At 40.5% G+C, this 17,692-nt stretch overlaps 1 protein-coding gene across 1 annotated transcript in view; it reads right to left on the bottom strand.

The window, feature by feature from the left end:
* Positions 1-17,692, bottom strand: part of ank2b (ankyrin 2b, neuronal) — a 102,857-nt gene that overhangs the window by 23,126 nt on the left and 62,039 nt on the right. The window contains exons 29-40 of the mRNA XM_069159054.1: positions 17,101-17,325; positions 15,760-15,858; positions 13,230-13,384; positions 12,914-13,125; positions 11,957-12,161; positions 11,759-11,855; positions 11,419-11,647; positions 9,792-9,917; positions 8,730-8,852; positions 8,192-8,224; positions 7,883-7,904; positions 286-4,878 (exon numbers count right to left, since the gene is read on the bottom strand). Coding sequence (XP_069015155.1) covers positions 286-4,878; positions 7,883-7,904; positions 8,192-8,224; positions 8,730-8,852; positions 9,792-9,917; positions 11,419-11,647; positions 11,759-11,855; positions 11,957-12,161; positions 12,914-13,125; positions 13,230-13,384; positions 15,760-15,858; positions 17,101-17,325 — 6,119 coding nt within the window. The remainder of the gene's footprint in view (positions 1-285; positions 4,879-7,882; positions 7,905-8,191; positions 8,225-8,729; positions 8,853-9,791; positions 9,918-11,418; positions 11,648-11,758; positions 11,856-11,956; positions 12,162-12,913; positions 13,126-13,229; positions 13,385-15,759; positions 15,859-17,100; positions 17,326-17,692) is intronic.

The raw sequence follows: 17,692 nt of genomic DNA, 5'->3' as shown, positions 1-17,692 counted from the left end.
TTGTTTTGACAATCATTTATATTTTAATCTTTGAAGGGTTTAGTTACTAAGTTGTTTTCACAAGTTCCATAAAGCCTTTCAGTCAATCTTGAGATTTTTTTTAGGGAACATAGAAGGAAAGAGAGACATCATAACAAACACAAACACAACTCAAGCAATACAGCAATAAGGGTTCTTCAACTACAATGGGACATAACAACAAGAGACAGAGAGGCAGCACCTTTACAGCTAGTGTACTAGTGAGGCACAAGAGATAGAGAATAGCCCCTTAAACTGGGGGGATACCTTGACTTTGGACTTTATCATCTGGGATTCGCTGCATCTGTGTCTCAACAGGGTCGTCCCACAGTGGTCTAATGGGAAAGACGTCTCCTGAGGGAGGGAACTGCAACTCTGGGAAAGTTTCTCTTTCTATGATTGATGGATCAATGAGACTGCTCTCATCATCTGAGATTACAGCCTCTTCCTCTTTCTCTGTCTCTGCTTGTGTCAACCTTGCCACAAGTTTTGCTGCTTCATCACTTATCTCTTCAAAGAACTCAAGGGACTGTTTGTGTGGCTCACTTTTCTCTTTTGTAGGTGTTGTTGAATGAGATGACTGACCACTTTTGCCACGAACTGGCAATCTGGACTGGAAGCCTTTAGGTTTTGCCGCCTCCGCACTCAAGGGACGACCCTGTCCTTTTTTAGCAGGTGACCTGGTAGACTCCCCCTCACAGAAGCTCTTGGCTTTGGAAGATGTTGTCTTGGTTTTGACATCCACAGAAGGACCTGCATCTGTTTCAGATTTTCTCCTCGTATCCTTTTTTACAGGGACTTTAAGCTTTTTGTCTTGGGTAGACTCCATACGTTTGACAGTGGAATCAGTCTTGGTAGGGCTAGCCTTGACAGGAATTCTAGATTTAGATTCAGACGTGAAGGAAGTCTCTTTTTTCAGAGAGGTTGAAGAGAAAGTTGCATGAGATGGAGAAGGAATTGCAGATTTACCCCGACCTTGAGCAGTAGACTTAGCTTGTGCTTTGACTGGAGTCTTTTTAACACTATTGGCAGCACTTTGTTTGAACTTGCCTGTTGTTTTGGGTGCTTCTATCACTGACTGTGGCTCCTCTGGGGAGGAATCAGAGGATTCTTGCCCCTGCTCAGAGTATACCGATCTAGTGACAGTAGTTTCTGCTGTCTGTACATTTGTTATGATTTGGTCAGGAGAACTTGTGTCCAAATCTAATAATCCTTCATTTACATTTTTGCTTGTTTTAGTCTCTAGAAGTTCAGGGGATATTTGATCTTGCTTTGTAGGTTTGGCTGCAGCTGAAACACCCATTTTAGGGATTTTAGATTTGGAGGCATCAACTTTAGAGCCTTGTTGATCAGCTTCAGGTGGGGACTGAAGTTGAGAACCTGTTGTGTCTTTTGATTTCTCATCTTCCTCAGTCTTAACCTCTAGTGTCAGATTGAGGCCAACTTCAGGATCTGCTGCTGAGTTCCTACCTTCTTGCCTGGCCTCTTCTAAGACAGGTTCCTCTAAAGGCTGTTCACCTATCTGGAAAAAGGCAAAGCCACCCCCCTCTTCCTCATAGCTTCTCTTAGTCATGTCAATAGCTCCACTTCGGGTCATCTCAAAGAGCTTCCCTTCTTGGAAAAGAAAAGGATTGGGCTCACTGGTAGGTGTGCTCTCTTCTGTTGGTGTTCTACCAGGTGTGGTGTCTGGAGTTGCTTGCAGAGACTGACGTTCAACTACCAGATTTAGTATCTTCTGTTCCTCCTCTTTTACACGAGCTGCAAAAGTGGCATCATCCTCCCGCATGGCAGACCATGAGTCAGTGTCTACCCTTGCAGTCACACCTTTGGACTCTGTTTTTGGGGGTTCCAATCCCTGATCCTCCTCCTCCGTGTCATCATAGATACAGACCTCCGGTTTGAATGTTTCCTTTGTTTGACCTGTGGCAACAGTTGCTTCTTCACACCCACTTTGATCTCCTTTCACTTCATCTGTTATATTGCTACTTGTTTTTAGTGTACCAGTCTGTAGTTTACTCAAACCTAACCCTTCACCATTCTTATCATCTTCTTCATTTCCCCTTGACTTTCTTAAGCTCTCCTCCTTTTGCTCATCAGTCCTGTTTTCCACATTTGATGTTGATGCCTTTTTGGCACTAGTGTCTTTATCAGCTTTTGCAGATGGTGGGACTCTTTCCTCCTGTGCAGTTTTCAGTTTGGATTTTGAATGCTGTTGCTCTGAGACAGTGTTACGTCCCTCTGAAGTGACACAGGCTGATGTTGTGTTCTTGACCTCTTTGCTGTGGGGTCCATCATGCAAACCTGCTGAAAAAAGAGAGGGAGGTTGTACTTTAATATGGGGATTAACAAAAAGAGCTAACTTTGACTCTTCTGTGGATCTACTGAGCCCACATTCACTTTGCGAAAGCTTCTCACTTGATGGCTCTAATGTTTCATAGCTGTCATCCCCTATTTTGGCATCTGGTGAGGAAAACATATCTTTTCTAGACTTCTTTTTGCTCTTCGCGTCTTGTTCCATTTCATCAAATGTTTTTATTTTGGCTGCCATCTTAAACATCTCTTCCTCTGGAGTAATTTTTCTCTTAGCTTCATAGCTGTCTGATATATCCTCTTCTTCTGGATCTTCAAGGATGACAGCAGGTTTGGATGGAACAGTGAGGAATGCATGGTCAGGGGGTTTGGGGTTAACCTCATAACTTACCTCTTCAGAGCTAGGAGTATCAGGGGAGAGGGGACTCTTACCGGAACTTGTCATCTGAGATGTCTGCTCACAACTGTCATCATCAGCACTAGCCTCGTGGTCTCGAAGCAGTCTACCACGCAAAGCATCTTGGGGGACTTCTGCAACTTTGGAGGGCTCTGGATGGCTAGAGGATTTACTAGGTGGACCTAGTATTGATGTGAAGAAAGTGCAGCTTTTTTGTTCTACGGGACTGCTTTCTAAGGAGTCATGAGGTGGTGATTCCTTGGTTGGGCTGGGTTCAATAGAGTCTGGGGATTTATGGGAGGAATTTTCTTCCATGAGAGGACTGCCCTCTAGAGAGTCTCTGTGGCTTATTGTCAAAGAGTCATCAGCTAATGGACTGAGACCATCTGAGTCTTGCCTTAAATGTAGATCTAAGCTTTCATGATGCTGAAAAGAGAATCTAGAGGCTGGAGAACCCATTAAAGGCAAGGCCAGCTGACGATCAGGGCTCTCATCATCGCGAAGAAAAGTTTCTACAGTCTCTGAAATTCTCTTTTTAAGCTTTTGAGGTTTAGACTCACTCCTTGTAACAGATATGGACTCACTTGTAGTGTGGTCATCTGCAGCCTCGCTGGAAGAGACAGGGAGGGTCAATTCTGTAGACAGTTGGTCACCAGTGGTCCCTACACCAGAATCTCCAGACTTCTCTGTGTCTTTACTTGCGTTTTTGACTCTTGTGGCAGCTGGTGCTGAAGTTGTAGAGGTTTGTTGTCCAGTTTTGGAAGAAAGACTCAAACTTTCCGGGCTTGTGCTTGGAGTGGCTAGACCCTCATGTTTGTAACTGTCCTCAGAGCTCAGATGAGGGGTTCCATCTCCAGAACTGGCACTTAGTGAGTCTGCCACACCCTCATGTTTAAAGCTGTCAGGGCTATCATCAAGACCCCCATTTCCAAAGTCTGCAGTTTCAGTTAGGGCTGGATGGGCAGCAGCAACTGACTTGGTCTCTTTCTCTCTGTCTTGCTGAGTGGTCTCTTTCTTGTGAGGTTTGGAATCCAATGATACTTCTCGCTCAGGAGTCACACGTGAGGTTACTGCTTTGGTCATGGATTTTGACTGGACGGTTTCAGATTTTGTGGTTTTCTCTGATCTTGATGTAGAGGATGTTTTGAGCTCAAATAGCCCAGACTTTCTCTTTGAAGGGTCCTGCCCCGTTTGAAATGCTTGCATCAGCTCTTTAACTGACATGGTCTCCTCAAGTTTTTCAGATTCAGCTTTAGGGGATTTAGGGGGGCCCTGTTTTGATTTAGGGCTTTCTTTGGCTTTTGAAGAGGGTTTGCTCATGACAGGCAAATGTGAAGGCTTACTTCCAGTGACCTTTTTGTTCTTTTGCTCGGCCTCAACTTTCTGTTGTAATGCTTTGACTTTGTCCTTTATTGAACCGATGGGAGTTTCTTCAATTACTGGGGATACTGGTGACACTGGGACAGGTGCTGTCGGCACACTTAGAAGAGCCCCTGCCTCTGTAGAGTCCTCTGTCTGTTCTTTCCCCTTCCTTCTCACTGGCTTTTTAACATCACCAGGGGTAGTTTTGTCATGCACTTTGGTTGGAGTGGTGGGTTTTGCACTTTTGCGTAGTACAACATCAGTGAATCTTTCTTGGACACTTGGCTCTTTTATTTTGGAGCCGACTGGTGCATCCAGAAGATATTCTTTTAGTTCACCGCTGTCCTTTATGGCTTTTGGTCTGGGAGCTCCTCTGTTAGATCTACTTTCACGTAAGACAGGCTCTTGAATTTCTAAGGCTACCATTCTTTTGGCCTCTTCAATCTCACTGTCTGAGAGGAGAACCCACTCCTCGGCCATTCTAGCTGCTTTTGATGCCTCCTCGGTCACCTCACCCTCATATGTTCCACTTCTCAGTATCTCACTGACTTTCTCTAGGTCCTCTTTGACTTTTTCTAAGTCCTTCTCCATTATTTCTAATGGTTCTCCAGACACTTCCTCAGTCCCTTTCTCTAGACTACACCCTCCTAAGGAATGGGATTTCTCTGTGGAGTCTGCAGTCAAGATGGCAGTCATTTTGATCAAATCTTGTTTCATCTCTGACACGTCGGATAGAAGATCTGGTTCTCGAATCAGCTCTGATTTCAGGACTGATGTCTCCGTCTCTTCATCTTCCATATGGAAGAACAATTAAGGAGCAAAGAAAATCAAAAATTCAAATGAAAGGAGACAGACATTGGAGAATGTGGTCAGGACAAGATTGGAACACACTGCCGGGATCATAGGACAAGAAATTCACAATGGGTTCTACATCAGGGTATCAGAGGAATTAGGCTTAAATTTACATATGTCTCTGGGGAACTCTGACAAAGGCTAGTAATACTAATCGGAAAAAATATGAGCAGGAAATAACTTGCTTAGACAATCACACACACGCACACACACAACAAAAACCTTTTGCGAAACAAAAATACCTAAAAAATATACCAACTATGAATGATACCAAGAAATCAACAATTGCAATAGAAAGATGGACAAGAAAGGAAAAAAAAGAAACAACATCAACACATCTCAAGATGCTTCGATGTATGACAAGTGCCAATGTAATGAAAAGCAAAAATGGCTTGAAAACAACTAAGAACGCTTGTTGTATCTATCAAAGAAAGCCAGTGATAATGTATATAACATATGGTGATTTGCCATGCTTTTTATTCTAATACAAAACAAAACATTTACTTTCACAGAATCAAAGAATAAATGAGGATTTCAGGAATTCTAGCAATTCACTTTGCCCTCTGTTCCTTAAACCCAAGCATTGAAAATATTGAAAAAATTCAAACTGAAGTAACCCATAAGAAAATGGGCTTGTGATGGTGTATTCCAAAATCAAAATAGAGAACCAAAAAAAACAAATGACATTGACAAGACATTACATATATTGATACAGACACACAAGCACACACATACAGTTTTAAGTAAGCCAAGTTATTTCCATGCAAAGCAAAGGGAAGAGCTGATGGAAAGGTCTTGGAGAAGAGTGAATGGAATGATCAGTTCATTGTACTAATTCAAATCCAAGTTGGGGAGAAGAAGTGCTCATGATCAAAAGCTGCATGAGTGTCTTTTTCCCATTCAGTAATGTGGTGGGTTCTTGATAGACTCACACAACTATTCCTACCATAAGATGCGATCAAAAGGTTCTGAGACTGTTCCTGTTGTTCGTGAACACACAGTAATGTGGATAGAGTTGGGAAAAGTTATCATTTTCATTCCAAATTACGTCGCCTGATCAACACCAACACTTGTTACACGTTTTTGTGATGACTGGTACATGGTACATTCACAGGGTTGGGCACAGTGAATTTGTCACCCAGGGTCAAACTATGAATGTCAAGCTCTACTATGACATTCTGAGGCATCTGAGGGAAAACCTTAAGTGCCAATGACCTGAACTGTGGGATGATGGCAATTGGGTTCTTCAACATGACCATGCGTCACTTCACAGCATGTTAAAAACATTATTGCCCACAGATGACCCCTAACGCACCAATCGCCCCCAATTTGGCTTATTTCTGTTCTCAAAAATGAAGCCCAAGCTGAAGGGTCATGAATCGTCGCTGGTGCTTGACTAGCTTACAGATTGGGACTTTCAGGGAATGTACCAAGGGTAGCACAAGATGACTACTTGAAGGGGATGGCGACCAGATTTAAATCACATAATGTTTTTGGTTGTTACAGGTGCAGCCGCTGAACTTTTTGATGGCAAGTATTGTTATCATCAATATTAAGCAAAATGTATGTACGTAAGTAAAGTAGAATAAGTCTGACATGTATATGGTCACATATATTGTATTTACCACTTTCTATCTGAATTTTTAGATTAGTAAATGAACAAGGTATAGGAGTTGGAGTGAAAGGATTCACACTGGGTGAGGAAGTTGACAACATTTTGTTTTGACATTACACTAAAGACTACAAGCTGAAGTAATACTAATATTGTGGCCTCTAATTTCCTGGTACTGAGTGCTTGCACAATCACTAGCACCCAGTTTCAGAAACTTGGAGTGCAAGTACACACGAGGGCAAGCAACTAACTTTTGAAATTTGGTCGATCAGAGCTGCCAGCAGAACCTTCGCGTAGTATTAACTGACAAGCCACAGCAGGATGAAAATATTATTAGGAAGAGGAAGGATGTATCAGCAAGTGGAGTCCAGATGTGCTTCAGTCATAATATCACATCAGGTCTTCCAATCTCCTTCAAAAGCTTCACTCATTCTGTTCCTGCTCCTATCTGATGGCTACAGTTATTTAACTGAGGGATTGAAACTCATCCCACAAGCAGTTGTGAATGACATAATACTTTTTCCATTCATCTCAGATAATCTGCCTATATTCCATCAAATTGTATTTTGATTTGCATTTAATGAATGAATTTAAAATATATATTCAAGTGACAGATGCAGATATCAAAATATGTAAAATGCTTGATTGTGGAAAGGTCTTTTGTGTTTTGAACCACAATTTTTTTTTGAGCTGTATAAACACACTCAATTTATGCTATTCCATCCACCTCAACACAAGTGGTTTTGTTTTGAGCCAATTGTTGACCAAACAGGTTCAAGGGGAACCATTTTACATCACAAAATGGCATTGTGACTGTGGTGGCTTTTAGGCCAGCCCAAGGTAGAGACCATCACATTAATATCACCACAATTTCAAGTTAAATTTTTGTGTACATACGTAAATGGCAGTGTTTAACTCTTTCTCCAGATGTCCAATCTCAAATGGTGAAGGTGAAAGAGGTGAGTTCAAGACAATAATGTAGATGTGAAATCAGAAACAAAAGTAAGTAAAAAGTGAAATTAAGCCTCAGGAGAAGCATAGCATTGACATGGGAAGTGCAGGTAAAGCCTTTTTGTTTGTGTGACAAGACAAAAAAATCTGAACCTTAAAGGATCAGATCAGAAGGATGCAAATGGTCTGTAATTAAGTTAACGACAAAGCTGGATGTGTCAGTCTTGTTATTCTGTTAAACTACATTTGACTTATCACACACACAAAATCAGTGCTATTGGTATATAATTTAGAATATTAAAGACATGCAATATTATTGGAGAGTAGAAACTATTTTAGTACAAGCTCTAAAGAAAATGAAACAGGTAAAAATGTCTTACATTTCTTGAATGTTCTGGTGGTCTGAAAAAGAAAAGATGGGAAATGCATCAGAGTTAGTTTGTTTCAACTGCTGTATGTGCCAACCATTCTAACGCCCTACTAACATTACAAATACTATTTCGGGAAAGAACGCAAAGGACACATGTGACAGAAGAAATTAAACATGTCACAAATCTAACAATTTACATCTAGAAATCTAGACTTCTAAAAAGTGTCCTTTATTTATTCCTGATGGTCAGACAGTGGACATGATAGATCAGAAGAGCCAATAGGGAGAAAACGGAGGGCGAAGCAGGGGCTGCTTTTACCTCTTCCTCTTGCTCTTGGTCTGAATCGGACTCCTTTTGTGAGCAAGAAGCAGCAAGCAGCAGAAAGATGTACAGATATAAACAAAAGCAACATTAAAGGGAGAAAAAAAGACAGCTGGCAATGTATGGTTACCATAGCAACAAAGACAATCAGTCAGTATGATTTTAGGGAAAGAAAGTGGTCTTTAAAGTTGCACTTAGCATAGATTTGAAATGATAGATTTGACGCTTTGGCATGAAATCACAGACTACCCATGATCACCAGACCATGTCCATTATACAGTGTTTCGTTTTCTTCTGATCTGATTGTAGGCCATCAGTCGAAGATGTTGCCAAGTGCAGCCTTGAAGTTGGTTTTCACAGTGTATTAGAGGTACAGGGGAAATAGGCTCAAGATTGCAGTATGATTCAGCATTACTAGCATCCAGAGTATTTATTCACAATGCTTTTCATGTTAATTTATAGTTATCAACAGCCAGTTTTACTCATAAGAACTAACATGATTATCAACACAAAGCAACCTGTGTAGTGTCCTTACCTTGCAGTATGAAGGGAGGGTGATGTTGAGGTTACATATAGCATTGTGGGTGAGTGACCTGTAGTTCCTGGGTTCTTTCATAAATGACAATCGGCCACATGGCTCTTGAGTATTGTCTCGTATCTACCAAATCCAAACAGTTCAACAGAAGTCATCTTTCCGTCAGAAAAACATCAAGCTCATCAGTAAGATGAACTCTTTCTGACATGTACAACACTGCAGTTACATAAAAAAAAAATTGTGTTTGTCTAAAATAAACGGTGTTTAGTCACAAAATCCACTACTTCAGGCGGTAACTAGTAGGTAAATTAATTACTTTCTAAAATTAAATAACGAGTAAAATTACTGAAATTTAAATGGGATTGTTACTCGTAACTTTTGTTATGCATACTACTGGACAACGGCCAGCAGACAGCCTATTTGCCAGAGCAGGGCAGGCAGGAAATTGGAGGAAAGTTGGCTACTGGATGCGACCAGAGTGAAAACAAAGCAACGAGTTGAGGTTAACGTTGCAAGTGGCAGGCCAGGGCCGCGCCTCATTGGACGAGGACACTGCACCTGCTCCACGCGCACCCCAACGTACAGTATGATATCAGCTCTCACTTAAGGGTGTGTCATTTAGGTGGATGTGTTAAAGGACATGGGGGACTCTGGTCAGGAACAAGGCCCAAACTAAATGGCATAACAGGGATGACAAAGGCCCAGGCGGAAGCAGACATTGGACGCCTTCCCACCCAACCTGGAGGAAGAGGGGTAAGGCCAATGAACAACACCCCTACCATGCCTCACAGAAAGCACACTGGGCAAGAGACCCTCTGCAATCAGGGGTTGAAGGCAGGGAGGCGTGCAACACTAAAATAATGTAGCTATGTGTGGAGAATTGAAGCAGACATGTAAAAGTAATGTGGAAGTTACTTTCCTGAGTATCAAATTAGTTTTTGTACGCAGTAACTGGTAAAGTAATGTAGATCCTTTTGAAATAAACAAATAGTAATGGTAAGTAATTACTAATTTGCAGTAATGCACAATCCTGAAAATAAACAAATGATAAATGCTGCTCACTTTGATGAAGAGTGCTAGTCTGTTCTCCTTAAAGGCAAAGAAGCTGAAAAGATGATGTTGGCCACTTTTGGTGAGGGGGACAAGGTTTCCAAAGCAGTCTGCATAGATAGGTTTGCCTTCCAGGACCTAAGAAAAGTAAAAGGTAGATGGGCACAAGGCTCAAATAACAACATACAGAACAACTGTAATGTCTCTTGTTCAACCCTTAGTATTTCTCTTTATCACCACAGTATTGCTCTCCTCTCACCCCAACCGGTCGAGGCAGATGGCCGAGTCAGATGGCCGCCCACCCCTGAGCCTGGTTCTGTCAGAGGTTTCCTCCTGTTAAGAGGGAGTTTTTCCTTCCCTCTGTTGGAGGTTTTTCTCCCTTAAAGAGGAGGTTTTTTTTCCCTCCTAGCTTATGTGGGAATTGTTGAATTGTTGGGTTTCTCTGTATAATATTGTAACGTCTTGCTGTAAGGACTTTAATGTGTTAAGTGCCATGAAATAACCTATGTTGTGATTTGGCGCTATATAAATAAAGTTGAATTGAATATTGTTGTAGTGCACTGATTTCTCAAGAAAACTAGTCTTGACTTGTTGAACATATGCTTTAAAAATGTTTAGGTCGAATTTCAGGACCTCACTGTAAATGGCTGATAAGCGTGTTGAATACCACATGCTATGTTCAGTGACTTTCTTTCCAGTTTGATGTAGATGACTTTTTCACTCCTCTTTCAAACCATTGGTCTTCTCTGGCCGAACAGTGTATTTATCTCGTCAAATGAGTGCCCCTTATCCTTCAGTTGAAGACGGACGACTGGCTCCTGTTCTGAGGAGTTGGCTCTCCTGAGTTGTGCCATGCACGAGATGTTTGTTTTGCCCCCCAATGTACAAGTCTGAGCATTCCTCACTGCATTGAACTGCATACATGACATTGACTGATTGCATATGTCTGGGTGTTCCGTCTAAAAGAAGACTTGTTAATGAGAGGTGAACCGTTTTCAAGAAACTCAGTTGCTTTTGCATAACACTTAGACAGACCATGACCTGGATGACAAAGAATCTTCACAGATGTGATCATTTTTAGCTTAGCTTTTTATACAGTTGACTATGCAGGAATATCAGGAATATTGCTTTATACTGATTTAAATGTGGTGGTTCCAGAACAAGAACACGTGTGGTGTTTACCAAGGCTCCATCCTGGGCACTCTTTTGTTCTCAGTACAAGTTCCCAGCAGAATAATTATTAAGGTGACAGCACACAGATCCACAGGATGTACTATTACTCATCCAAACATCATTACCTACCACTCTGTATAAAAATACTGTCATCTTTGACAGTGGCCCATTAATTGAAAAATAAGTCACAAGGGTCCTCCAATCATGTTTCCTACAAATTAGAAGACTTACATTTTTTTTCCCTTCTGATAGTGATTGTGAAAAGACTGTTCATGCATTTCAATTTCCATGTCTACATCTGTTTGTTCTACACATTGTTTAAGTAAAATAATCAAACGTGTGGTGAGGTACACAATATTACAACAATCGCTCTTATGCTAATTGTTATGTATTTCGCTCTGCCGGTCTGGTGGACTTCCATCATGACACAAACGTGATGTGACATTCCTCCTCTTATTATTCTCACCTCGACGTCTCGGCTGCGGGCCACCTCCATGAAGTTTTCCTGCTGTTCCAGTGTTTTATCAATCTTGTCGTCAGTCATGCAGAAGCAGCGTAGGCGGGCCTCTATGGGGTCGTGCGTTTTGGCAAAGATTACAAACTTGGCCATGTAAGGGACACAGATGATCTCTCTATAAACCTGAGTGGAGAAGTTGACAGAATCCTGGACTTGCCGACAATCAATTAGCCAGAACCTAGAAATCAGAGGCGGTTAAAAGAGAAAAAGTTTAGTTGGTTGCTGTTACATCTGAATAACCTCAAAAGAGCAAAAGATATACAGTAAATGCGCCTAAAAAGTATTTTACCGGGCAGACACATTGGTGGTAAAGGACACACAGTCATTGATGAACGTTAACGGAGTGGTTCCTGTAATATCCTCCCACTGAGCTGGCGTTGTTCCACCTGCACATTGACACAAACACAAGTTTGAAATATTAGAATGTGAGCATTGATTGTGATTGGTTTATTCAGATCTGTATGTAAATTTGCGTTTGTTCTCTAACCTGTGATACTACAGAGCAGTCGTAAGGTGGGTGTGTCTCCTCCAAAACCATTGAGGACTGGGTCGGAGTTGCTTTTGGGAACAGGGATGGTCATAGTGATGGGTTTATGGAACTTTCTTCTGCGGGGCTCCAGCGTGACGATGGGGCTGAAGGTGGCCTTGTTCCCCAGGATCTTCCTCACTACATCTGCATTCACTGCCTGGGCCTATGAGTGTAGACAGAGTATACAACAACCTTACTTTTTGTTACCGAAAATCCGATGGAAGTTTATTGTCAGAGCTAAGGCGAAGCACTGATGGTCTCCTGACTGAAATGTTTTTCGTACTAAAGTTTGGAATACGGACTTGGCACAAAATAAATAATTAAAAATAAACTAACACTCTTCTGATACAGGCACTTTCATACATGTTTTGGATTCATCAAAATACATGTTCTGGTACTTAAACAGTGTTGATCATCTCAATGCCTGAAAAATTCTTCATCTTCAAAATAATTTTTTTGTCCAATAACTCATTTCTTTCCTGAATGGAAACAGCTAGTGGAGCAAGTGGTTATAAATTTGTTGAGCCACAATTGTTTTCTGGAGTGAAAAAGTAACTACTAGAAAACGTTATTTATTATTTATTAGAGATATCCATCATCCCAAGAGTATGAATCTCCAGACAGTGAAGTTAAACAACTTTGCTAATGTCTTCGTTTTTCATCAAGTAAAAATTTGTAAGATTTAATAAACACATTCATCTTCTCCAACAGGATGAAATGTAGTAATTTCACTTTTTATCTAGTACCATCATCTGGTCAGATTTGGTTTGATGGTTTAAAACCAAAACTATAAAACATTATTAACAGAATCTGTTACAGTATACAACGATAAGACAAATACAACAACAGAGGTAAATGTTTATACAGTATGTATCAAACGGTAACCAGAAACAACACAAAGATTCTTTTAGTTACCTGCAGTCCGACCCTGATCCTCTTGGTGAGGGCCCCCTCTGGAAAAACTGCTTGTACTTGGGGCACAACAGTGCTGCTTAGAATGCCCCCTTCAGGACCAATCAGATTATTGTCTTGCTTGATGCGTGACACCACTGCAAAGTATTGTGGGAAGTCTCTAGTGATGATACGGCAAATGCGTTTCCTCTCCAGCTCCTCTGGTGTGTCCAGCTCTGTAGGAGGTGGCCAGAAACATGTTTCAGGGCCATTAATGTTAGGGTGTTTTTTTTGCTAAACTAATGGGTGCTGTGTATTGGTAACGTCATGAGAGACTGACCCTCGTCCATGCCGTTGAGTATCTGGTTGAGTTCCTCCTGCGTATGTTCACAGTGATGCTCCTTCCAGCTCTCTCCTGTCTCACTCCTTAGGATCACCAGCTCCCGCTCTTTACCCCGGAGGGCGGCAAAGTGGGGGATCTCCACAATCACAGGACTGGAGGGGTAGAGGGCAGGTAGTGTGAATTACTGGGAACATGATGTGGTATCAGTGTGTCTGTGAGTGTTTTTGGAAAGACGTGTTTAGTGGGGCTGTCGTTCTTTCGTTTTGGAACATCATCAACTTGGTCTAATTACTCAAATTTATTTTAGTAGAAATCACTACTCAAGGTTGACTGTATTCGCCTGTCTTTCTAAAAATGTAAAAACATGTTTTTCACTATGATGTCCATCTGTGTTTCTCTTCCTTTTGGCACTACAAATAAGAGTAATGGATGTAAATAGTTTTATGTAATATGGATGGCTGCCAGAGGTGGCATATAATTCTTGGATTTCCATCATCCACATTTCCGCACAATAACTAAACACCCATCAGATTCATCTTCACCCTTTTTGTGCTTGCTGTGTGCATAACTGAGCAGACATCTCTGAGACAGTTAAAGTACACTTTTTTTGCCAACTGGCTGAATTCCAAAATAACAACTGACTTCATTAGCCAAACATAATCCTTAAATGTATCACTTATTTTACCAGCTGCTTTCAGTGGTTGTCATTACTTGTATTTGATTTATTCATCTGTTACATGCTTTCCCTGCCGAACTCATTGGCAGCCTGTGTATTTAGTGTTTCTTTGTGTCATTGTTAAGTCATTCTTTGTAATGTTTTATCTACAAGTGTCATTGTGTTTGTTTTCTGTAACTTAGATTTGGCCACTTTACGTATCAGATCTCTTTGTTCAAGTTAATTCCTTCCTAAATGTGTGCGTTGTTAAATTCTGATCACAGAGAAATGGTTTGTTGGTTTGAAATTGTTAGTATTAAAATCCTAACTCAAAATTATATAAATTATATGCGCTCAAATTTAGCAAATTTTCTCAACAATGTGGTTGGTGCATTCCCTATTTTGATCTGACTTCATAAATTGTACCTTTAACTTCACTAATTTCGGACTTGGACTGACAGTGACCCGAAGCCATAAACACAGGTTTCCTTATTTCTTGCAATGAGAACAAAGCTCAGCCACTCTGAAGGGTGGATCAGCGACTAGTGTTTAGGTAAGTATGGGGATGTTTTTTGTTCTAAATGTAGTAGCGGCAGTGGTAAAGTCTTGGCGCATACCGATTGGTTAAAGCTGCTCCAATTGTTCCAAAATTACCCCAGTAGTATGCAATGACTTCAAATGATTCCATAAAGTCATGCACACAGTGAATTCAGGTCTGGTAACACCAGGCTACCAAACTGCAGCAATGATGGTGATGCAGATAGTACCACAGCGCTAAGCCACATGTAAAAGAACATGGCCATTCAAAAGAGGCAGTGCATTTAAGCATATTTTCCCATTTCAGTTACACGCATGAAAAACACAGACACGAATTGTGCTGCAGAGTGATTTGAGAAGTTGTCAAAGCTATTGTCAGTCTTGTCACAGCTTTGCACTATCTACAAAGGTTGACTGTGACTGCAGACTTGTGTTTATTTAATACTTGAGATACTTACCTGATGTGTATAATCACAAGCTAGCTATAACACACATCTACAAGAAGCATTCTGCAATTGCAATCTAACATGGGACAAACACTCAGAGAAGGAGAACTGCTGATATTTTAATGTGATATTAAATGGTTCTGTAGCCTGACAGTACATGATAATATTGTTGACATTAAATACTCTTTATTTTGACTTATTTTAAAGCCAGCTTCCCCACTGTGGTCACCCTGTGGCAGCAGAAACTTAAATATCTAGAATTGATTTACCGTGATTTTGTCCTTAGATGTAGCTTCTTTCCTAATTTTGGCTCACGTAAGGAAAAAATAGCAAAAGATTCATTGTGTTTAAGCTTTGTAATCAGCTTTTAAAATTGCTACAGCTAAAACTAGAGTAATAATAAGGAATCTGAGAATTCCCAATTTGTGATTTATAATTAGTTACAGCGACAATTTCTGTAAAAAAAAACCTGTGATGGTCAACTTGAAATTAAGAAAAAAACAGAGGCAACCACAGAACTACAACAGGAAATACAATTTTGCCTGTGTCCATTGCTACTCACAGGCCACACAACCATTTCAATTTCACACCAAAATGAAACAGAAATCTTCCTTTAACACATTTATAAAGACAACAAGAAGCATGGCAACATAAACACTGAAAGGGATAAAGCAAAGCAGTAAAAGGGATTAAAGAAGAGAAGAAACTGACAAATGTCATGTCTATGGTCATAAGTACCTAATGAAGTGCATTGCAGGAAACTAGTGCAAGCATGACAATACAATAATGTATGGTCAAACAAATAAAAATGAAATGGAAGGGTACGTAAAGGCAAATATTGAGACTGGCATCCATGGATTGTTTTATATGCATATTTGTTTCACCCTACCCAAGAAATTTTGTCCCCGGCGGGCCAAGCTGGAGTATTCTGCTAACCAGACTCTCTCCCTCATTAAGAGGTGGGGGAGCACTGGGGAGGTGAAGTTTACTGTGTGATCAAACGAGCGTCCGGACGCAGCAGTGAGGAAGAGAGAGCACAGTTTGGGTTGGGAGTAAAACAGAGATCCTGTGGTGAGTTTTAACCAAATAAATAAATAAATACAAAATTATAATATCATTAATAATATTGGCAAATACATTCATAATACATTAACTACAAATTGTAAGTAATTAAATATTTTTAATTCATCATTATTAAATGTTACTTTTTCCTTTTTCATTCCCCAATAAATGAGACTGCCCTTTTGATTTTTTTTTTTTTTTCCAGCAGTTTTTATTTAAAAATAAATACTGGGCATGTGATTGTTGTTGCTGTGGTGTAAATGAGTGACCAGCTAATGCTTCTGTGATATAAAACTGTCTGTGTGGAGAATTTTCAAGTCAAAATGGGAAGATTTAAATGAAATGAATGATGTTCAAGGACATTTCCGATAACTATGACAGAAGCAACATATTCTGGTGGTTTTGGTAACGGAAAACCTCCATCATGTCAGCAGTAGATAGATTATGGATAACTGTCATCGAGCATTTAAGACCAAAACTGCAATTATTCATGTAGTGGAAAACTCTTAACCGTGATATTTACCAGTGCCAGCACAGGGCAGAATTTGAGGTCACATATTAAATCAATCATGGTGCAATGCTGTGTACTGAAGGCAGAATTAATAAGAAAAGCTTTTTCATCAAAGGTTGGGGATAAAGGTAAAAAGGTTAAAAAGAGTTAGACTGCAGCTGTTATGAAAGAAAACAGGGCATGCTGAAGAACAAAGATTGGCAGATTCCTGGCGCTGGGGGAAAGCAAGAGCAGATACAGAAACAGTTTTAGTAAGGCAGAGGGTGGGGAAAATTAATCTGAAAGAAAAAGGGCAGCAAGTTGTCAGCGTCTCCATTAAAGGGCAGTGTCAACAGGCTGGACACAGAAAGAATGATACCTCTTGTTCCTGTCTTTGTCAAGATCTCATTTAATCATCTTTCTTACACCAGAGATTCCTCTTTAACAATAAAGTTTTTAAAATTGTATTTTCAGTTAATTCCAAATGTTATAGACATGAAATATCCAAGGCTATGCAAAAACTAGCTAACAATGAAATGATCCCACATCTTCTTGTAGTATTAATATATTTGTCTGATGTTTGTTGTATAGCTTCATTCTCCTTTTCACTCAAACCTCTACCTTGACTAACTTCCAAAGGTATTTATTGATTCCCATCATCCATTGCTGGAGCCTTACCCGAGAAACTGGGCTCCAGAGGGCCCCACCTCGATGACCCTGCTCGCCAGACCCTCACCCTCAACCATCGGGGGCATGGTAGCCAGACGATGCCTTTTCACCAGCCGGCAGGTCACCCGTGTTGGGGCGCTGCACTTCCTGGGTGGGACGATGATGCGGAGCCCATTGTGCCGGCAACCACACATGGCTCCACCCCTGGCATCCACCATGAAGCTCACCAGGAAACTAAGAGGAAACAATAGATATTTTCCCATATTACAGACATATATTTTGAATAGATTAAGTAATGAGAACATAGACACCAAAACTACTAGGTAGATATTTTGCCTAAATTCTAACACTTCTCAAGTAGCGTTTACAGATTTGAAACTATAGAGGACTATATATATAGAAGTATATTAAAGTGAATTTACAGATGTGGCCAAAAGTGGCAAATGCAGAATAAGGGCAAATGTTAACATCTAAAGTAACCGTAGTGAAACTACAGGACAGTTTTCAAGCCAGTGACATGACCGAGTTATATTACAGTAACAACATCGATCTTAAGTTAGCGTACATTAGCCAACAAAACCTCTTAAAGAGTACTGAACTG

This window comes from Embiotoca jacksoni, unplaced genomic scaffold, assembly GCF_022577435.1.
Source record: "Embiotoca jacksoni isolate LCO1_2020_lvr unplaced genomic scaffold, fEmbJac1.0.p SCAF_24, whole genome shotgun sequence".
NCBI classification, from domain to species: Eukaryota; Metazoa; Chordata; class Actinopteri; family Embiotocidae; genus Embiotoca; species Embiotoca jacksoni.
The sequence above is the reverse complement of the archived record's forward strand: the minus strand, read 5'-3'. Positions and strand labels throughout refer to the sequence as shown.